At 34.5% G+C, this 24,428-nt stretch overlaps 1 protein-coding gene across 1 annotated transcript; it reads left to right on the forward strand.

The window, feature by feature from the left end:
- The first annotated feature begins 593 nt into the window (after window positions 1-593).
- Window positions 594-24,180, forward strand: LOC138336398 (fibrillin-2-like). Its single transcript, XM_069285881.1, has 30 exons — window positions 594-805; window positions 2,636-2,746; window positions 3,041-3,337; window positions 3,838-4,127; window positions 4,668-4,920; window positions 5,452-5,571; window positions 6,445-6,573; window positions 6,959-7,087; window positions 7,598-7,717; window positions 8,403-8,546; window positions 9,169-9,294; window positions 9,809-9,937; window positions 10,889-11,014; window positions 11,272-11,397; window positions 11,760-11,891; window positions 12,463-12,585; window positions 12,978-13,115; window positions 13,848-13,970; window positions 14,530-14,655; window positions 14,877-15,011; window positions 15,353-15,475; window positions 15,996-16,124; window positions 16,655-16,780; window positions 17,270-17,440; window positions 17,711-17,772; window positions 17,976-18,088; window positions 18,697-18,951; window positions 19,563-19,698; window positions 19,923-20,035; window positions 20,982-24,180. The coding sequence occupies exons 1-30, from the start codon at window positions 595-597 to the stop codon at window positions 21,163-21,165; spliced, it is 4,500 nt and encodes a 1,499-aa protein (XP_069141982.1). The 5' UTR covers window position 594; the 3' UTR covers window positions 21,166-24,180.
- The last annotated feature ends 248 nt before the right edge of the window (window positions 24,181-24,428 follow it).

Consider the following 24,428-nt stretch of genomic DNA (forward strand, 5'->3'; position numbering starts at 1 on the left):
TTGATTTTTCAATACAATATAAAACATAATAAAATGACAATCTGATTAAAATACAGATCCTTATAACCACTGCGTTAAATAGAGGATCTGACAATATCCCATAGGGGGTCACGTCCAGATGACCTTTATACCACTGGGAATTCATTCCAAATCTATTTTCTACACCTTGCTGTATCAATTGAAAACGATATTTCGTCGCAGTTAACTTACACAATAAGCTTTATTGTGCTCTATGGGCGAGATGACTACGTAAACCAAAATAATTCTTACAGTTTTTTCAAACAAGTTCGTCCCCTGATATTCACTGTCAAAATTTTGCAATTTGATTGGCCATTTTAAAAGGTTACCTAGACATGACCACTAATGAGATTTTCTCAGATCCTCTTATCAAACTTAGTGATAATAAGGATCTGTATTTTAATCAGATTGAATAAAATGAATAATGAAAAAAAAAACATCTATCTTGTATCATTAGAACAGTATTTTAAATTAATTTGAAATGAATAAATCTCAAGATGATCGCCTTTTGTCAAATCACAGAATTTGTCTTACGATCTAAGAAGTTCATTTTATTCATTTGCTTTCACAGACATCATGCGAAATGGAATGGTAACGGAAGTGACGTCAACTACCTACTGGACGGAAGTTATTATTACCATGGCAACATCCATGGATTCCTCGAATAACACAGTAACGACGTATTATATGAGTTTTTCTGATGAAATGGTGATCGGGGCAAGTGTCAGCAATGGACTGATTGAGCTCTCCATAAATGCTCCTGTAACAATGAAGAACACTTTCGACGGTTAGTTCCAATCTTTGGAAAGTCGACATGGAATAATCGTATCATCTCTATCAATACACTCATTCGTAAAGCATTGAATGGAAATATGATTTCATGTGAAATATGATACTGCAATGCATCATAAAAAGTGTAAATTTGATTTAATTTTGAGTGTAGTTGAACCGATGTGTGATGCGTTATTCATCTGTTTTATCGTAATACCTTACAGACAACAAAAGATGATGGTCACATGATTTAGCTGAAGTACCTGTCATGTGCAGCATCCTCCATATAAATAACACAAATAACCAAAATTTTATGTGCAAAACGTTAAGATAACCATGCTTTTAATGATAACGAATAGCTACATGTATTTTGTCTTTTTCCTGTTTTAAAATTGTTCGGTTTCTACAAGAAAGATTACGTGTTATGTCATTTAAGGCCCTGAAACAGAAGATAATTGCTACACAAACAGTTTAAATGATAAATAATTGTGGAAGTTAATGACAATTGGCTTCCTTTGATCATTACTCAACGGTGCAGGTTTCGAAATTGTCCTTATAATTAGTCACATAAACAATGTTTTAATGAGAATATCCCCACTAGCTTTATCAAATCAATAAGCCGTTTGTTCGGAATAACGTTCCATTTTGCACGGAAACCACGATAATATATCACGATCCATATGTCGTTTGCAATATTTATACTCTGTTCTGATACCCATGTTTTTGCTGGGTGTTTCCGACTCGTGAGGCTTTGTTTACAATATGCGAAGTTCCAAACTAGCTATTAAAATATTTTTACGCTTCATGTAACGTTCGGTTTGATTGCATATTGAAGTTTGTTACCATGGAAATAACTTGGAAAAAAAGATTTGACAATGAAAACATTGCAACGTAGATAATGTGATGTAAAACGTCACTTTGTATCTGTCATTGCCAACATTGTCGTACTGGCCACCTCAGAAACCATTGTCTTAATGGCCACCTCAAAAACCATTTGTCTTACTGGCCACCTCAGAAACCATTGTCTTACTAGCCACATCAGAAACCATTGTCTTACTGGCCACCTCACAAACCATTGTCTTACTGGCCACCTCACAAACCATTGTCTTACTGGCCACCTCACAAACCATTGTCTTACTGGCCACCTCAGAAACCATTGTCTTACTGGCCACCTCAGAAACCATTGTCTTACTGGCCACCTCAGAAACCATTGTCTTACTGGCCACCTCAAAAACCATTGTCACACTGGCCACCTCAGAAACCATTGTCTTACTGGCCACCTCACAAACCATTGTCTTACTGGCCTCCTCAGAAACCATTGTCTTACTGGCCACCTCAGAAACCATTGTCTTACTGGCCACCTCAGAAACCATTGTCTTACTGGCCACCTCACAAACCATTGTCTTACTGGCCACCTCAGAAACCATTGTCTTACTGGCCTCCTCAGAAACCATTGTCTTACTGGCCACCTCAGAAACCACGGTGACAGCTAACCATAATCATACTGTGAACCATCTTATGTTCATGTATTAAACAATATTTCGCGTCTTCGTTATTCAAACAAATTCAACGAATTCGCGATCAGGGATTCCTTCTGACAGTTGTACATATAGGCCTATATGTACGTTTTATACAAATGTTCGCGTAACATTTAAATTCGTGTTCGAAAATGTATCTCGTGGAAAGAATATGGTACACAGTAGTTTGTGACAAAGTTATAATACAAGTGCTACAAGTAACGATGTTTTTATCTATTATTTGTTAATATTGTGAATATTTTGAGAACGTTTGACCATGGCTACTTCTTTGCTATAGGGAGCCTATAAACTGATTTTACCTGTTACAGGTATGCTGGGTAATTACAATGACAACATTGAAGATGATATAAGGGATCCGTCCGGCAACACATTACCGTCTTCGGCCACGGAGGAGCAGATTTATGATACTTTAGTTCTTTGTAAGTTTTATTGTTAGAATGTGTTTAAATGGTTGATAATAGTTTTAACGCATTCTAACCGCTACATTGTATAACAACACCATTCATATATGTTCTCCTTCCTTCCTCGTTTTTTTACCCACATCCCTATCCAATTTCTCAATTTTTGGGCATCTTTATATATTTAGTCATTCTTCCGTGCTCACAGACATAGCAAACTGATAATTCCGAAACTTTCGGGTACGAAAAGAGTAATACTGATTATTTTTTGTAATTGATGACAGCAAATGGTGAAAATCTTTTGTTATCACGCAGGGTCAACATCAAACGTAAATTGGACACTGTTTACCGACGCTAATGGAAACCCTGAGTATGTCGGCTTCAATTCCTCCATGCGCCCATTATTCTTTGACTCCAACTTGACGGCGATGTTCCCGAACGATACAGAACGAAGTATCGCGATCAGCACGTGCTATGGTCAAGGAGCTGACGATCCTAACCCAACTGATAGAAAGGAATGCTACTTTGATTTCAAAGTCACCGGAGATACTAGTATTGCTCAAGCAACATCTGATGCAAAAACCAGAACAGAAATCGACCGGGCAAACCTTGGTTAGTACATCTGAAGTTTGAGCATTTTTCAAAATAATAGAAAGTATACTTTTCGGTGTAAATTACATTGAAAGTGGTTGGATTCAACGTATTTCGGTTTTATTTATCTAGGACAGATACTAGAAACGTACATTTGTATTATTGTGTTGTTGAAAACGGCGATGAAACTACCAGCAAGATTTTCCCCTGTCATGCTCCACAGAGTGGCTAATTACCAGAAAATAAACGTAAAAGAATGCTGTATTGTGGACTTTTTTAACTTTCAACTTTCATTCACTATTAGAAACTCTATTTATGACGGAAATTGAAATACTCTTGTTTCCATAAGATTTTTGTTCATTTAAGTAAAATGCCAAAATATAGGTGTGATTTAAAGATTTAAATTGTTATTGGACAAAGAACCCACCAAACCAAATGAATTCTGTTCTGTTGTTTATTTTCGGAGGTGTGTAAGTATGATGTTTACTTGTAAAACGTAATAAATTTGGGTTTTTTTGCAGTAAACTTCCCACCAGTAGCATCAGAGGAAAACGTTACACTTCATGTCACATTGAACAGTAACTTCTCGAGTTTATACACCGTCATGGCTACTGATGCTAATAATGACACAATAAGCTTCTCGCTTGATGTGTCCAAGACCTCCAGTGGCGTTGCTATTGACAACAGCACAGGCGTCATATCCTGGTACGATATTCCTGATATGACGGACCTCGCCATCACTGTTATCATTTCGGACGGGCGGACATCGTCTATATGGACACCTAGGATTTATCTGTGCAAATGTGTTGGGGTTTGTAGTGTTTTTGTTTAATGCTTTGGTATGTGATATTGAGTCGTTTTATGACACCAAATTATTGACTTCCAAGGTAACGTCTTCAATAGTAAGATCAGAAACCACACTTTACTTAAAAAATAGAATGAATCTCTCGCCTGTCAGTAAGCACATGTTTTCAAGAGAAGATGATTTCTCAAAGAAAAAAGACTTCAAAAATATTTTGGAATTAAATCAACAAACATAATATTTAATACAGTTTATTGTGATCGAAGAAAATATGTTGTAACAAACCAGTTTGAATGGCCTGTTATATAACGCTAAACGATTGAATCCTAAAATGTCTCTTTAATATAGACCATGAACAATTCTTGATGCTTTCTTTTGTGGTTATGAGATTTCAGATAATTTCATTTGATAAACTTTGCAAACAAATTTCATTTTGGATATTGATGGCACTATATAGCAAACACACAAAAAAATCGACAGTTTCTAAACAACGAATATTTCTATCGTATACAATTATAATCGCCTTACCGATATATGCATCTATTATAGACTGGAACAACATGTGACTTCGCTAATGGTGGTCCTGGTCTTTTTGAAATCGTTCCGTGTATTTGTGGCCCGGGTTTGGAGGGTGATTTCTGTGAAGACGACATTGATGGCTGTGCTGCCATGCCTTGTTTCCAAGGAGTTCGATGTACCGACGTGCCTGCAGCAGAGGTGGCCGCCGGGGGAGCAGGCGCAGTGGAGGCCACGTGTGGACCTTGTCCTTTCGGCTTGACAGGGGATGGCAGAGCATGTGCAGGTATAGAAATATGGATCAAGTGTTCAAATTCTATTAGTGGTAGGATTCAATGGAACAACTTCCGGTCAAGTTCATATATATACTGCGAATTTCATATAAGGATCGGAAATTGATCTTGTGGTATAAAGAGCTATTTAAATATTGTAAAATTTTAATTGTATCGTTCATTTCTTTGGTCAACAGTTATAGAAGATAACATAATGTAATGACAGAAAAGCTGACTGGATGAATTATTGTGTCTCTATTTCCTGTTCCGCTTTAGTTCACATTGAAACTTTATGTCGGAGTAATTTAATGCTGATCACATAACATATAAAAAGGTAAACGTCTTCATGGATCTCAATAAACAAGATCTTAAATTTTGACTTTCGACTTAATGGCTTACTTCTAAATAAATTCTTATTATTCTTTTGATAAAATACATTTTTTCATATAATATAAACACAGGTAAGGTAATAATGATAGATACAATCAGAAATGTACCAACTGTAAGCTTTGTGTTGGTATAAAGTGGTATTTTAAATTTTTCAGGTGTAAATGAGTGTGTCGAGTTTTCCCCGTGTGACCACAACTGTCAGGATTTGGTAGCCGGCTATTCATGTTCATGTAACGGTGGATACGAACTACAAACTGACCTTAGAACTTGTGCTGGTACGTTAAATATGTGATACTGTGTTACTGAACAGATATTGTTATATAATGTGATTGTAACTGACGAGAAATTGTTATATTATGTGTTTGCTACTGACCAGATATTGTTATATTATGTGATTGTTACTGACCAGATATTGTTACATTATGTGATTGCTACTGACCAGATATTGTTATATTATGTGATTGCTATTGACCAGATATTGTTATATTATGTGATAGTTACTGACCAGATATTGTTACATTATGTGTTTGCTACTGATCAGATATTGTTATATTATGTGATTGCTACTGACCAGATATTGTTATATTATGTGTTTGCTACTGACCAGATACTGTTATATTATGTGATTGCTACTGACCAGATATTGTTATATTATGTGTTTGCTATTGACCAGATATTGTTATATTATGTGATTGCTACTGACCAGATATTGTTATATTATGTGTTTGCTACTGACCAGATATTGTTATATTATGTGTTTGCTACTGACCAGATACTGTTATATTATGTGTTTGCTACTGACCAGATATTGTTATATTATGTGATTGCTACTGACAAGATATTGTTACATTATGTGTTTGCTACTGACCAGATATTGTTATAATATGTGTTTGCTACTGACCAGATATTGTTGTATTATCTGATTGTTATTGACGAGACATTTTTATATTATACAGTAAGTTGACTGTCAATAAAAAACATGTGTTGTACAAGCATGTTGTCACCTCGGTAATATAATTCATTACGCAAGTGTTAATTAAAACATTTTATGAATGGTGGGTCATTTTGAAGGCCGATGATATTATTTTCGATTTAATATGTATAATTCAAAGGAACAACATTTTAAAGTTAAGTTTTATTTAATACAGATATTGACGAGTGTTATAGAGGAACAGATCTGTGTAATACAGCGAACACTCAGTGTCGGAACACGAACGGCACCTACGTCTGTGACTGTCTGTCCGGCTACACAGACTTATCGTTCCTGGAATGCCAAGGTCAGTTCCCTCCTCATTTCTACAACAAAACAGTCGTTGTATCCAATCGATAACAAAATGTTCTTCCAGCAGCGCGATAAAGATATACTTGACTTGTTTTCATTTGCTTTTTAAGTTTCTGAATTATTGGCACCAGTGTTGTCAAATGTAGCACTGAAACAAATAATATCTTATATCACAAAGGAATTTCCTAACATTTTTCCTTTTGGGATATTGCTGTCGACCGTGACTCGTTCCTAAACCCTTCATTTAAATCATTTACAGAAAGATGTTTTTGATTGTCTATTCCCAGCGTCTTTTCTTCATCGTCATCTTTCTATGCTTGTGACTAGTTTTATCAAGTGGTAAACATGACTCCAAATGATCTAATCTATATATGTTTTAGATATTAACGAATGCATCACGGGAACATATTCCTGTCCCAACAACTCGCGATGCTCCAATACAGATGGAGGATACACCTGTCTTTGTAATTATGGTTACGAAAAGGATGAGCAGCTAAATACATGTGTGGGTGAGTATTTGCAAATGAAAAAAAATTCTTTATTTTTCCATTTTTCCCCATTCAATAGACATGTAAATAACAATGTTTTCCTTTCGAAGAAGGACTCTCACACCAATGTCAATATTTAAATTATTAATTCTAATTTTAAACACAAACTTTCACCACTTTCACATTAGTTTCAGATACATATCCATAGAATAGGAAAAGTATTTATTGATCTTTATGCGTTCTTTGAAATCTTAATCAATCAGAATTATCGATTTAAATAGACGACTGTCACATGGTTGACTTTCCCTTCAATGGAATATCTGAAAAGGGCGTTCCAATCATTTCAATCCCTTGATGCAATGTCATACCATTTCTTATACGAAAATGCCATAATGACCTTGGAATAAAAATATCAATATTAACCCTCTTTTACCCTTTTTTCCTTTGTAATATATGATAGCCATCTTAGTCTCACGATTTTTTTTCTCGGTATTTGTCGACGGCAGTTTCATGTATTCCATTAATTTTCAGATATCCAGGAATGTCTTGTCACAAATGCTTGCGACCAGACATGTGTGGATGGCATTGGATTATACACGTGTGAATGTCTGTCAGGCTTTGTATTAGACGCAGACGCCCGCACATGTAATGGTAAGAAAATCAACCATATTGAAAATATGACGTACTTACCATAATCTCTATCAGTCCTGATCAATTATACAGAGAATAGTATTTTTTCTGTTTAACCAAAATGCTTCGTTGTTACATTGTACATTAAAACTCGTTAATAATATACCGCAATGTCCGGAAATTTATTTCGCTATACAAGTAGTTTGTTGTTTACATAGAACGAAATGAAATAAGCATTGCCTTCGATATACATTGTTTTGTTTTCAAATACAAAAAAAAAAAATACAAAAAATAAACAAAGGAACAGCTTTTTTTTCAAAAAAATATTGTGTGAACCACAACCTTTGCTGAAAAATTTCAGATATTGTCCAATTTAGGGATTGGCTTTGCGCTATTTGAGTGTAAAATTACGTTGTAAGTGAACAGACGCAATAATGATTCCGTAATACACAAAATTCGTTACATGAAGTTTATGGTCCTAACGGTTATATAACTAATATGAAATAACGCTGTAGCCGGAATTAGATTTTATTCGTTATACACGGAAACCGAGTTCGAGGTTTAATGTAAATAATTGATCACTGTATTCAATAACTATTCATTGATCTTAACAAATGTGATATCAAAAAGGAGATCCTGGGGATATTTGTGTCGTTTGTAATTATACCAGATGTCATTCTTAATCAGGAATGCTTTTTCCTTACAGCTAACGGTACGTGTACAGCTGACCAGATTCAGGCCTGTGATGGGGGTAGTAATACATCCAAGTGTTCTCCTGACCCAGTCAATGGTGGGGCCACGTGCGCATGCCCAAGCGGATATGCCCTCAACGCTTCAAACTTCTGCGAAGGTACGAGCGATACAATAATGGGGTCATGCACTCATTAATCGATTCAAACGTGTTTGTATTATTGTTATCGAATAAAAAAGACACATATGAATAATGTAAGGAATGCGTACAAATCCTTTTCCCTCATAGCATTCTGGTTCCCAAAATCTGTTAATATCGTGAAATATACTTCAACCGTGATCACTAATTTTACTCTTAATGTCGTGTATTTAAAGTCCATGCAACTTTGTCAAAAATAGAATGAAGTACTGATTGTATATATACCAAAAGCCAAATAATTTTTATATATAAATTTGTGTTGATTAGACACATACATACAAGTACACGATTAAACATCTGTTATTGTTCAAATAATGGGTATAGTTTATGCTCTGTCGGCGATAGAGGATTTTTAATATGAATGGTATTTTGCTACTAGATATGAAAATAATTCCATGAAGAATCAAGTAATCCCCCAGAGTTTGATGAAAATCGCCCATACCATTTGTTAAAATTGTTAGGCGACATTTGCGGTATAAAGAACTGAAGAAGATGAAAAATATCTTTGATTTCACTATCCATTTTCGTCTGTTTGAAATTGTGTGTTCATTTTATATGAAACCCTTCCCAATTTCCTATGTAGATATCAACGAATGTTTGTCCAGTACTGGCGTATGTGATCCAGTGTCCAGTACGTGTAACAACACAGAGGGAGGCTATGTATGTGACTGTAAAGTCGGCTTCAGTTTAGTGGGCGGCTCATGTACAGGTTGGTTTAAGTAATATGTTTGCCTTAAAAAATATAATTCTCATGATCTGACTTAATTATTGTTCTATAATTCAATTTTGCTTGCTACAAGCATTTTCATTGGCTTAAAAATTACTTTATCAGTCCATAAAGGAAAAAAATGGCGTCGCCGTTTGTGACGTTGCTTCTGATTGGCTGAGATGACGGCGTAATGATTTCATAGACAAAAGAGTCCCACTCAGATTTTTGTGTTATATCTCCATAACATAAAAAATCTATTCAAGTTAATCCTTAATTATTCTAAAAGTTACATGTAACATTATATATGTTAAAATTGCCACATTAAAATTTAAAAAATGTTACACAACACTTAACCATTCGTTTGGTATATTTTCATAAAATGAAAAAAATAATATCTAAATATTAATTATTAAGCACATTCTAATAAAAAGAAAGGTTATTAATAATTCATTAATTATTAATCCCACTCTAATCAAATCAAAGATAAATCCAAATCCATTAATTATTCCTACAGATATAAACGAGTGTACGCCCGGGTCCCATGGCTGTAACTTCCCGTCATACTGTATAAACACCGTGGGATCTTACGGATGCGCATGTCCGGATGGCTTGTTTTTACTGGCGGACGGACGGACATGTGAGAGTAAGTATATTTTTTAGAGTTAACATTTACTAGGGGATTGTTTGACTTATGAGATTGGAGTAAGACGGTTGTAATCATTGACAGCAAATATTTATTTACTGCTGTCGAATATGTCAAACTCAAAATTTATAACATATATTAGATGATGGTCGGACGATATATATTGAGAATATAACCTAAAATAACAAAATTAAAATGCTTTAACTATATACACGTACCTATCTAGCCATTTTTACGACGAGTTTGAATTAACAATATGTTTTACATATAATATATTAGAACGTAGCCGGCCTATTATACCTTTCGGCCGGTTACGAAATGGTCGCTATATGTCGTAGTGGAGCACTGCTTCAGAAAATCACTCGGGTATAGTTTTCTATGCTTCGTTGTATGTTTCCAATTATTTAATGCGTATATATGCATTTATATAATACTTTTGTCCAAAACAAACAGAACGACAATTCTTTATATCGACCGTACAGCTCACAAGTGGTCAACTTCAAAATTTGTAGACTTGCCGTATAATTTTCCTTCGCAAAAGACCATCATAGTTTTATTTGAAAAACTAATGTATCGCTGTGAATATGATATTTTATACGGTTCAGATTTATTGCCTAGTATATAAGTGATATGAAACATGTAGGATAAAATGCATACAAACATTTTAATAATAGTTTGCACGATCATTACTTTGTTCCATTAGCAGTAATATGCACTAATTGTAGCTCTAAAGAAGTCTTTTGAGCTACAATATTGCAGCTGATTATTTATCTACTATGGTTCCGCGTTATTTTTAACGCCGACAGTCTGGGAAACTCACCATCCAGACAGAAATGTCAGAAAATTTTTTTTGAGTATTGACTAAATAGAAAATCCGGCCGATTTGGGCTAGGTGGTGTTCGGATTATAGAGGGTCGGCTGTAAATGTATATATTTTTGTCATCATTTCAGACATTGACGAATGTGCCCAGGGCACAGATAGGTGCGACACAGAATATGGTATATGTACGGACCAGACTCCGAGCTACACCTGCTCCTGTCCATCTGGTTACACCGGAACCGGTTTCGCCTGTATAGGTAAGTCTTTATCACAGCTCGTGCTCACGCTTTTAGGGTACGTATTTGACGAAATATCCCCCTTGTGTGTCATGTGCGTTTATGTGTCACGATAAGTAAGCATATCCTACAATGTAGCTCTGGACTAAGAAATTAATTTTCGTACATAAAAAAATGATAAGAGATTAGTTGTTAGCTTTCGAAGTTAATTTATTTCTTAATAGTTAATTACTATTTATATATAGGCGAATATATGACTTTTAAAAATGGATGTTTAGATTACAATGAATGTGCCCAGTCTGACAAAGGAGGCTGTTCCCAGAGATGTAACAACGAGATCGGATCCCACTTCTGTTCTTGTTTCGATGGATATAGGCTAATGAATGATTCTACGACGTGTGTAGGTAAGGGCGATTGCCTTAATGTGTTCACACATTTAAATAAATTCATTCTCACGAGACGACAAGTACTTACATTGTATATATACATTTATAGGGTATAAACCGTATTGAGACTGCTTTCATCTCTATGGTATGTTTTTGAACAAATTATTAAAATAACATCATTTTTACGGAAAATAACATACCAAGGTATGAGAATTTGTTAAAATAGTACTACAAACAAGTGGAGGTAACGCCTTCTAGAAGATTGACAACTGTATTCCTACGCCAACTTGATATAGTTTATCGAAAAATGATAATTTTGGTTGGTTCATTGAGTCAATCTTTAGTGGAAGTAAAAATTTACATGTGTATCGATACCGCAGATATCAATGAATGTCAAGAATATGGAGGACATGACTGCTTCTCGGCAGAATATTGTACCAACACTGATGGCAGTTTTACCTGTAGCTGTCCAGCCAACTTCACTCTTAAAGGGGATGGTAGAACATGCGAACGTACGTATCTATGTATCAACTCTTCATAAAGCTACTCCTTTTCCAATCTCTCCCTGGATTCATCGCGGTCCCCACATTCACTTCTGTCAACGGCTCGCAGTAAATCTAGTGTATCCGCAAAAGAATCCATACTTATTTGATTTGATATCGAATGATCAAATTATGTTATTCATAACTGGCAGTCGTTTACAGGAAAATTACATAAAAGGAAACTTCAAGTACGTATTAGAAAATTTGTATGTGTTCGGAATACGTTTTCAAAAATATTGAAATTTGTTTACGGAAGTGAAATGCGGGGACCGCAATGCACCCTGGGAGAGATTATCCTCTTCCACGCCATCGTGGCATTTGTTATTGCTTATGGAATCGTCTTTACGATCTTTACTACCTTTTAAATTCCTGGAGCATACCATCCCAATGTCGTTATTTTTACTGAGAAAAATTGTCTTTGTTTCACAATTCGTTGATTGCAATTACCTTATACCATTTTAAATGCAATTCTGAATATATAGGATGTAATATGTCAGCATATAAATGAACTATTTATGCATTGAATTCCTATATCACACAGCCCTGTACCAATGTAGTGCTAACCATGGATGTAGTGACACATGTGCTATGATCAACGGTGTAGAAACATGTCTCTGTGAGTCTGGATATCAACTGGACGCAGGCACCAGCAGGATATGTGAAGGTAAAAGACATTATCAATAACCATGCTTTTGGTTTTCATGAACTACATTATATAACTGTTAACCTCTTCACGACACTATGACGTTTTCAAACAGCAAACAATCCTAAATTAGTCCTATGGTATTGATTTCTAAGGGTAGAATATTATAATTTGGATAAAGTGCGAGATGTTATGAAAATTTGATACCTGAATTTTACATGTATTGCTTAGGAAATACATGTCCTATGAACATTATAAATAATGGATGATTTTGACACGACATGGTGTAATTTATTTGAAATATGCCGATAAGTAGTGATATGGCAACCATTTCAATTGGTAGAGAAATGGATAGCTTTTTATTTAACTTAAATCCTGCTGAACTATTATTTATAACAATTACTTTGTTACAGACATCAACGAATGTACCAACTCTTCACTCCACAACTGTGAGATCAGTAATAATGTACAGTGTAACAACCTTAACGGATCATTTGAATGTGTGTGTGTCAACTCGTACTACACACAGGTGGAAAGAACCAGATGTAATGGTAGATATCCTTTATTTTCAACACCTTAACATTTGAAAGCTGCCAATGTTGGGGGCTCTCCCACAGGAGGCTATCACTCATCATACATGGACAACATATTCATCGATTCTATTCCTATTTACTTATTATCAACATACATTCCTTTTTGACATTATTGTTCTCTGGGAGAAGATTGTTACTTTCTTTCGATCATTCTTTCTATCGCTTTTTCTTTCTTTCTTTCTTTCTTTCTTTCTTTCTTTCTTTTCTTTCTTTCTTGTTTCGTAATGGTATATATCTAGAGATATCAAAACAACTAGATATATAAATAAATACATTAAGTAATTAGAGTTGAAAACTCAATGATATCCGTTTGCAACTTATTGCACGATACGAACAAAGAATAAACTGGAGCAGTCAATGAAAAAACCACGTACATTGAAACGTTAAGAAGTATTAAAACAAGAAACACTATACTATTTACGTTATGTGGAGACATAATATGGAGATAAATAAACGTCGCTGTCTGTTCGAATAAAAATGGACGATGTCAGCTGATATAATGTTGTCGATATTGCGCCATAACCGGTGTTTTAGCTCATCTGATCACGGAAATATTTCGAAATAATAATTTTGATAAAACAACAGACAAAAATAATGATAATAAATGACTAATACCTACTTCACATACTTAATCTATAATAATTGAATATAACTGCGATTTGACTGATGTCTTGCTTGTTTGGCGTGTAGATGTTGACGAGTGTTTGGCTGGAACGTTCACGTGTACTGCCAACAGTAAATGTGTGAATACAGAGCCTGGCTACAACTGTTCCTGTCTGGTGGGCTACACGGATATCAGCGGCACCTGCCAAGGTCAGTAGAGGTCAACCTTCTTAATGTTGGTCTGTCAAGGCATTATGTAATGTGATTAGTTTTAAAAATTCAGATGTTAAGTTCATACAAAATACCTTTATCGTGACACATCAATTTCAAAATTGGTTTAAAAACGGAAAAATAAAACAGTTTTATGGGAATTCTTGAAACTTCGATGACGACCATAAATCAATGTCGTGTCGAGATCAAGATGTGTGTAAGAATAGGGTTGCATCCCACACGACACATTGAAAGCAAGTATGAACCAATGTCGCAAATATAGCCAATATCGCAAATGACAACAGAGAGAATTGGTACATATAAGTTTTTGTATTATTTTCCCATCCTAGCTGTATGTATTGGTATGTGTATGTATATATTTATTGCTTATTTGAAAAGAATATTGTTTAAAGTTGGTGACAACAGAGGCAATGTCGACCATCAAGCTTTCATGAAATGAATAACCATTTCTAGAAACTCTGTGTTTTTAATGTGTATAGTAAATACAATAGTGATATAAAAGGATTATAATAGTGACGTGTACTCTATCTCATTGTAGACCTAGACGAGTGCCAACTTGGAACACATAACTGTAACGGTACAACAGGGGACTGTACCAATACACCAGGGGGCTTCACGTGCGCCTGTAAAACCGGTTACTCTGGCAACGGCATCACGTGCACAGGTAAGTAACCAAGACTGTCGAGACTTCGTGTAGCTTAAAGTATTTTCTTCCTGCAGGAATGTGATTGTAATAGTGTTTTAATTTATTTGAACTTATTGAAGTTCTGTTTATAAAGGTATATAAAATAAAGTCATCAAATCTACTTAATAATATGGTTAAAACTTGGCAGTTTTCATTTATAATACTAAGTTACCTGTATTTTATCTGTTTGCCTTTTGTAGACATTGACGAGTGCCTACTCGGCACAGACAACTGTGCGCCCGCAGGTCAAGGGACATGTACCAACACAGTAGGATCTTACAGCTGTAACTGTACAGACGGATACCTGCTAGCCTCCAATGGATATACCTGTGTTGGTAAGAATGAGAATTATGCTATTTCTGAAACTCTTTAAAAAGTTTATCGTGGGTACAAAGTTATTCCGCAGCCAAACATTTTTATTTGTAACGATAGAGTATTCATTTGAATGATCCAGCATCCTAACTCTCATCGAGTTTTTCGCCAGTTGCGCCAGTAGATACGGCAATATTTTCATCCCCCTGGAACGTTTAGTGCTAGCTATAAGATTAAGCAGTCTTAGGAATATGCAGACGGAATCGACTAATAATATCTCAAAGTGAAATAAAAAGTTATATAAAGTATATAAAACAACATGTTATAAACATGTCAAAGTATGACGATTTGTTTATTTCTACAGACATCAACGAGTGTACGTTGAACACCGATAACTGCCAGTTCCAATGTAACAACATTGACGGAGGATACTATTGTACCTGTGATACCGGGTACAGGCTGGCCGCGGATCAGTTCACGTGTATAGGTCAGTATCAACCCCACATCAACACAAAATCGTTATCTTAATGGTGATCAACATGTAGGTACTAGTACGGTTATAAGGAGACATTTCCAAAACCATAATTCGCTTACACAAGATAAAATATTACTCATGTAACACATTATTTTTTCAAGGTAAATTATCCTGTCAACGTAATATTGCTCAGTAAATTTGCGACCCTCATTTTGGTCCTATTTTTGCTGCAAATTGTACTGAATATGTGAAATTAAAAAATATTTATGAAAATTTGCAGTAAGAATAGGGGCAAAATTCGGGTTGCAAATTCACTCAGCACTTTTACTTTGACAGGATAATTTACTTTGAAAAAAAAATAATGTGTTATATGTAACGACATACTACTCTAGCAAGTGATTAAGATAACATTATATAGTAACTTAATAACAATTTTATATCATTCCGTAATTATAATCATGCTATGTGTCTTAATCCCTGTAATTAAGAAAGAAACATGAATCTTTTTTAATGGCTTCGGTGTGTTTTGCAGTCGATAAGGCTTGCACCAACTCCACGTTTGCCGGGGCCTGTAGTTATCAATGCGCGAGGATCAATGGTACAGACACCTGCACTTGTGAGACTGGATACGAAGTGGGCTCTGATGGTACCACATGTACAGGTATAGCTAATGAACTTACCTCACTAATTAAGTCAGATAAGCTAAGAACTGGGATATGTACAGCGTTGAAATTATAGTTGCATTATCAAATTACAATTTTGATTACAAAGATGCATTATATATATGAGTTCATGTTATTATATAGCACTTGCGGTTCACGAAATGCTTTATGAATCCATTAGGCAATTGAGATATTAATAATACTATGTCGTAATATAATATGTATTTATAAATAATTTATGTATTTTTATGTTTTATTGTATACATGTAGTTATGATGACAATTTCTCGAATGACTGTCTTGATGTGAGATTGACTTTCAATCTTGCTTAGCTTCCTTGATTGTGCTGATAAATACCATGGAAAAGAAGACTGTAATTTACGACATCATTGGAGCATTGTAATTATAGCTTGAAAATTGAGACGGAAATATGAATATGCTTTATATGCTGTAATATTATATAGTTGGGCTTCAACTGGAATTGATTTTGAGTTGCCTTGTTGACTCTGTGAGTGTTTATTTTATTTCAGACATTGACGAGTGTACGACCCTTTCTCCGTGTGACAGTAGTAATGGAGGTTGTAACAACACCCAGGGCTCCTACACGTGTTACTGTACCAACCAGTACATATTGGGACAGGGAAATATTTGTGCTGGTATGTCTATAATTTCGTCTTTTTTCATTGCGACGACATTTTTGTGAGCGGAACTCACGTCGTTTTCTCTGAAAATTATGACGTTACGCTCACAAACAGATGGATAGATAACTATGTAATATGCAAATTTAGAATAGTACAAAAAACATTACATTTCAATTGTCTTTTTTAAGGCAAAAGCAAACCAAATATTAATCTGTATCGGATTTCAATCCAAACTGTTTTTCTTTATTCATTATCGAAGTATTCCTCATATTAAAGTTGAAGTTATCTTCAAAATTGACTTATATCAAGATAATGATGTGTATTTGCGCCAACATTTCGCTATTGAGTCTTTAGTCCCTAGCATAACCATGAAGCATTCTACTATTTTGAAATACACATAAACCTGTCTATTTTGACGGTTTTTGTTAGACCGAATAAAGTGTAGTAGTTCTTTCCTCCTTGACAAATACATTACCCTTTCCATTTTTTGCTGTTTTCCATTAGACCGAGATGGCAACTGGGCGGAATGGGGCACGTGGGGCAATTGTTCTGTTGATTGTGGTGCTGGGACACAGACTCGCACGAGAACGTGTTCCAATCCGACACGTGAGCGATATGGAGCAGACTGTGCAGGATCCGGTACAGAGACCATGGCATGTGACACACCCTGTTATCGTAAGTAGACCTGAAAGCCATCTTGTTTTTGTTATAGAAATTATATAGTTCATTCATTGACAGCTACAATATGAAATTCATTACATATATAAAAAAGTGTAGTGATATCCTTAAAAATGATATGCATTGTCATTTTTCAAAAACTAACGTATACCAGCTGACATTTTTTTTTCATTTCACAAACAACTGCATAAATATCATAAGACATTCTAAAACCTTATCCAGAGGAAAAAGATATTTTGGTAACACATGTAATTTCTATATTTACAGCAAATGAAGTGGAACAAACGAGAGGTGTCGTTGTGGGATTCAATGGAATAACACTGACACAGGTAGGTCCCAGTGTACGAAATATCACAGTGTACGAAATATCATATATCATCATCTCTAAGTAAATGGACCACATAACTTTAACATATGCTTCATTGCAAGATGGACTTCTTCATAATCCAAACCTTACAATGTCAATGTTCGATTGCCGGGGCTGACTGGTAATGCCAGATATTTATAGTATTCTCACATTTTCTACTTTCAGCTGACTGCTATAACGTCTTCATTCAAGAATACGATAGCTGAAACCCTGACTACGTTCTGTAACCACAACGAGACTAACGTCCAGCTCTGTTGTAACACCACTAACAGTTACACGTAAGTCTACATATAGGGTGTGATTTGTTAGCGTGTAATACTACTAACAGTTACACGTAAGTCTACATATTCGCTTTGATTTAAGGACAGTCTGTGCACGTGTGTAAGTGCACGTGTGAGTGTATGTATGTTTTGGAAGGCTGCTGCTGTATATTCGTGTGGTATCTCTTTGTAATAGTTAGTTATTAATAAAAAATGGTCCTAGGCAATAAATATATTATCGTATTGCTATATTAGTAGTTATTAAAGGCATTATACCAATCGCTTGGTCTCTTGTTGAAAACCTTACCAACCTGACTCCGACTATATATCACCGACTCCTAATATTGTTTAATATAATGACACCAATAAAAAAGAAACATGGATGGTACATTGTGTGGTTGAAAAGATGAGATGCTGACATATACATGTAGTTGTTACATAAACATATGTAATCATCATTCGATTGGATGACCTCTCCATACAAAACTGTTGAAGAAGTCTGAACTAGCTTGTAGCATACTTTAGACTTCTTGAGTCGACTAGAACAACATAAACTTTCATGCCAAAGAGCAATATATGCTTTTCTTTCAATAATTAAGTTTCGTTCATGTTTCTTTGCTTTACAGACCTACCCCTAGCAGTCCTTTGGCGTTTACGACTTCCTCCAACATTGCGTTCGGTGCAGGCTATCCTCGCACTCGATCCTCGGGCACGGGCGTGGACGTGCTGATAGTAGCTAAGTACCTTGATAGTAGTGCTCTATGTGCTGCTGCTTCTCCCGCCCCGTCCAGGAGGAGGCGTGCTGTCGGCGTGACCTTGACGGGATTAGAACTGGCACTGACACAAGAGCTTCTTCAGTCCATTATCAACAACCCTACATTGTAAGTTCTATTTTCGTAATTGTTTATTAAAGGCCCACTACCTTTCCGGAGCAAAATATAAAGATTTCTTAAAAACATTAATTACCTCAGAAAATATATACCCATGGCCTAAGATGAGGCTACAACACCAAACACATGCAAGATTTCCTGCGTAATATTTGAAAACAGTGGAGAGTCATTTCGCTGTTTTACCGTCTGCCGCAGTGATAATCAACTACCGCGCGTTATTTAGGACGACGGCGGAAAACATAAGACGACCCGCGTTATGAAAATTAACATTTCATTTATTTTAATTAAATTGTTTAGGAGGTGATAATAAGTGTAGTATTTACGTTAAGTTAATAACTTTTGCCACTCTACAAAATTATTAATCTCGTTTTACATTCCCATTTTAAAAATCAAAAACCGTTTCGGAAACGTAGTGGGCCATTAAAATTATGGTGATTTTATAATATATTACTTAAATAAAACATCAGTATCGAAGGAACCTGTGATTGCGGCAAAAAATAAATCTGTTTTTGTCATGGAACTTTCATTTCTACTTTTTGTACTTACTGATACTTGATTTGAATTTTTATTGTTAAATGATATGTGCTTAATTTCATTCCCAGGCAAGCAAGTATCGCATCGGCCGTTGAGACCCAAATTAACACCGTCCTAGGCCAGACTGTGAATGTTACAGTAGATAGTGTAGACCTAGTCACAACTACAACTACTACCACAACCACGACAACTACCACTTCAAGTGTGAGTAACCAATACAAATATCTATAGTGATAGCTAGTAGTCCCAACATGGCCTGGTCATAACGTTAACGCTCTAAGAAACCATGGATAGTTCTCCCTTCTCAATAATCTTGTTATGAAAGACAGAAAAATACAAGTAGCGGAATCAAATTTTTGTACAGTTTCTGGAGTGAAATTCACTGAAATATTTACCGTATATATAAGTGATATTGGTATGATTTTCAGACTCCCATCAGCACTGGACGTGGTACGAAGGCGTGGGTCATTGTTGTTGCTACCATTGGAGCTATTGTTGGTGTTATTATAATCGTCGTCGTCATCGTGGTCCTTCTCAAATTGTAAGTATACAAGTTTACACTAAGTTCTAGTTTGATATATTATCTAAATGAAGGTTTATTTTTCACACACAAAATTTGCAAATTCCAATTTTGTCTTCTTGATGATTCCAAAATTTAAGGCAACGAATCACTGTTCATCATTTCTCAGATGCAAAGAGAATGAATGGATATGTTTGTTGCATATATATAATAACATAATAATATATTTGGCCACTACAGTTCAAATTCATATGAAATAAGTCATCATAGTTCGTGTTACACTTGAACTTATACGGATGTAAGCATACACCCTTGAACTGATACGGATATTAGCATACACCCTTGAACTGATACGCATATTAGCATACACCCTTGAACTGATACGGATATTAGCATACACCCTTGAACTGATACGCATATTAGCATACACCCTTGAACTGATACGGGTATTAGCATACACCATTGAACTGATACGGATATTAGCATACACCCTTGAACTGATACGGATATTAGCATACACCCTTGAACTGATACGCATATTAGCATACACCCTTGAACTGATACGGGTATTAGCATACACCCTTGAACTGATACGGATATTAGCATACACCCTTGAACTGATACGGGTATTAGCATACACCCTTGAACTGATACGCATATTAGCATACACCCTTGAACTGATACGGATATTAGCATACACCCTTGAACTGATACGGATATTAGCATACACCCTTGAACTGATACGGGTATTAGCATGCGTCTAAACCAATATGTCATCAGTCATACTGTTGTCAACATTGGCATACCCCTGGATTCATTATTGGTTATTTAGCCGGATTTCAAAGAGAAATTATTTGCACTTTAGAAGTAATGAAAAACAGTTTTGTCTTCTAGGAGGAAGGTAAAACTGTTTCTGATATAACCAGTTATTTCGTCAGATTTCAATAAGATATTGTTTACCTTTTAGGAGTAAGAAGAATAAGGTCCAGCATCATGACCATGAACATGCGGAATCTCAGCAGAATCTACATCATCAGCAACATCAGCATCAGCAACAACAGCATCAACAACAACAGCAACAGCAACATTCGCAGCAGCAACCGCAGCAACAACAGCTTTCTGCACAACAACAACTGACACAGCATCAGTAGCGAGCTGTTGTTTAGGGGTTTAATGTAAAAAACTATCTGTGATGAAAACTTTTATAAAGGGACAAATTTGTGTGTATTTTTTGATAAGGAATAGGGTTATTTCAGTTGTGTCGCAAACATATTCTCTAATGCTATATAACTGTTTACATTCACAAATGTGTCGACTAGATTTCGGCATATTGACTCGCTGATAAATACCAACAAACATTTTCTTTTTAATGAGAAAATTTTTTGAAATTATATAGTTTCAAAACGAATGTGCTAAGTGTCATTACAAATGTTTGATATGTAACGAGCAAACTTACTGGAAAGGAATTCATTAATGTTAAATGATTGAAATGAATTTGCCAATATTCCCTTGAAGCAATGTCTATTTGACTGAAATGTTACTATACGAATCAACTTAACACTACAAAAAAGTGAAATATTACCGTATTGTACAAATCAAAGTAGTGTTTATTTACTGATATTTAATTCCTTGTATAGCGTTACAAACATTGACTGTATTCCATACAGATATATTTTTGTGATACAAAACCACGCACGAGTTATAACATTGTTAATATGTTTTTCTTTATAAATCTATAAATAGTCCTTGACTATTGTGTATATAGTATAGTTACCTCCCGTTAAGGTTTGTTTACGTCAAAGTTATGATTTCAAAATTTAATTTTAAGCTGTCTGATTGAAACAGACATATGTTGTTCCGTCCAAGACATTTATTTGCCTTATTGGTCAAATTTACATATTGTTGTTATACATGTGTATTATGTAAGTATATAATAGAACGACTTCAAACATTTGTATAAGTAGTTAAAGATGTAAAAAGATGTACCTCAGAATAGGTTTATGACCGAAAAAAAATAATCATAAATTTGTTTTAATCAACTGAAGATTTAACTAAAATAACGACTATGCAGATATTTGATGACTAAATGACTTATCATTACATGTATATGATTTTCTTAAAATTACATGTATATTTGGATTTTTTTTAATATTATATTTAGTAATTTTGATTAACGCAAATGCGACACAAACACCTTACAAAGAAAATACTGTATTCAAACTTCAACTTAAACATTACGCAAACAACTAAAATATTTAGGAATTTTTAGAAACGAAATAAAGTAGGATATTTCTGCCAGATGATACGTTTTAGTTAATATTATATAATTAATGTTGTTTATTATAGATGTTGCACAATCCATGAACAAATGTTATAATGCCTGAACATACTACGATCATACTAGGTAATACAGAACATTGTTCGTCTTTTTCTGGATGTGTTAAACACTTGTAATATAATGCATAATGACAATTTGCACATTCACGTGCAAAGAATTGACCTATTGTATTATTTTTTTTATTGTTATCATTTAGATTTATCATATTTAAAAATTATCGACTTGATTTCGCAACATGTAAAATGTAATAAACAATACTTTACTTGCGTTCTGCAATCAAGTGAAATACTGTCTGTAAAATGAAAATTAGGGACGAAAAAAATGTAAATATCGAGTCGATAATTGACGATTTTTAGTATTGGTGCAACCGTTTTATTATATTTGTGTTATAGATATATTGTATTTATTTATATTTCTCGTGTTTATTAATATATGATATACCAGTATATATAATATATATATATATAATGAAAGCACGTGTGATTGTACACACAAAGAGTTCAGTAACGTACATTCCATTCACGTGCAAAGAGTATAACGACATGCATTGCTTCGTAAAGGTAATGAGAATATGATATTCTCAACCAAAGTGATCAAGAGAGATAACTCTAATACAGATGATACGTATGCTCTGAACCGAAATTTATCAATCAATCATAAGTCGCGGTAAAATGAATCGCCTTGCATCATTTATTTATCTTAAATCAAAATTCTAAACTTACATTAATAGAAATGTAATGTAACATAAAAATTTACTGAATGAAAAAAACACCTTGCTAGAATAAGAATACTGATCAAATATGAATGGTTAACAGTTTTTATAGTATGAATTTGTTACATTCCACCACAATTTGGAGGTTCCTTTGAGAAACATATATAGTGCTCATATAGATAAGCGACGGAAAACACTTAGCGTTTTGCTTATTTTATTGTACCGGTATTGTGAAAATTCAACCTTGTTTAAAGCCTTTGAGTGAATAACTTATATTTATTATGTTTTTTAATGTAAAGTGATTTATATTCTGTATAAAACTGTAAATATATCATGCATAAATTTTTTACATTATTGCTAAAACAGAGAGAGATATAGCAGTGCTCTGAATCCTATCTTCAGAGGCGAAGTGTTTATTACGAAACGTAAATACATGTGGAATATGCCAAAATCTTGTCAAAATAATCTTTTAATTCTATAAATAAAGCTTTTTTGGCATAAACTATACAAGAAGTTTTTGTGCAAAAATGTTCTCAAAGATGTAACTACTTTGAGGTAATAGTTGTTGTATTTTAAATAAGAAGAATCATTGTTAAACGAATCACCAAAACTAATTAAGTGAAAGAACTACAATTGTTATGATATTTTATATGTTCTATATAATATTCGGGTGAATTCGTGTAGATGATACACGGGGTAAGGTATTTTAGTCCCTGAAGAGACTGTGATAGTGTTATATATGTTATATATAATCATTGTTATAGAATGCACCGGAAGTTACGTGTCTTTTACCGTCCAGAGTAGGTACTTATCGCCTTAAACCATATTTGTAATTTGTAATATTTTGTGATTTTTAAAAAGTTATCAAACTTATACTAATTTTATGTCAAATAAAAAATCAAAACCACTGAGTATGAAAAATGTATATACAAAACTTAAACATTTCGTATTAAAAGGACTACTTCGTTAAATTTGTAGAAATCAAAATACTGCTCGGTATTCAGAATCAATAAATGTTATGCATTCTAACCCATTGTTAACCTCTGTGATGAACAATGTAATCCTGTTTATATAGCGTGATGGTTTCTTTTATATAAATAAATTCTAACGAATTACTATCATAATTTTGTTGTGTATGTCATAGTGTTCAATTCGTACACCAACACTGGACATGTGAATAGCATGTGTTTATACATGCAGGTCGGCAGGATAGAACTATTACACATTGACAGTTATTGGCAATGGGATTGTTACAAGACAAATACACAAAATCATACTCTTTATCGCCATTATTTTTAACTTTTTTTTGTTTGGCAGGAGATAAAGATGTGTTTGCGGTTTCTTCGTTGGTAAATAAAACTAAT

The sequence above is a fragment of the Argopecten irradians genome, chromosome 12 (genome assembly GCF_041381155.1).
Source record: "Argopecten irradians isolate NY chromosome 12, Ai_NY, whole genome shotgun sequence".
Taxonomy (NCBI): Eukaryota; Metazoa; Mollusca; class Bivalvia; order Pectinida; family Pectinidae; genus Argopecten; species Argopecten irradians.

Bases quoted from the DNA above. Each gene is read 5' to 3' on its own strand.
- LOC138336398 (XM_069285881.1), top strand. From the start codon at position 595: ATGCGAAATGGAATGGTAACGGAAGTGACGTCAACTACCTACTGGACG. The intron at 12,586-12,977 runs GTAAAAGACATT...ACTTTGTTACAG, and splicing joins CACCAGCAGGATATGTGAAG to ACATCAACGAATGTACCAAC. The intron at 13,116-13,847 runs GTAGATATCCTT...TTTGGCGTGTAG, and splicing joins GGAAAGAACCAGATGTAATG to ATGTTGACGAGTGTTTGGCT.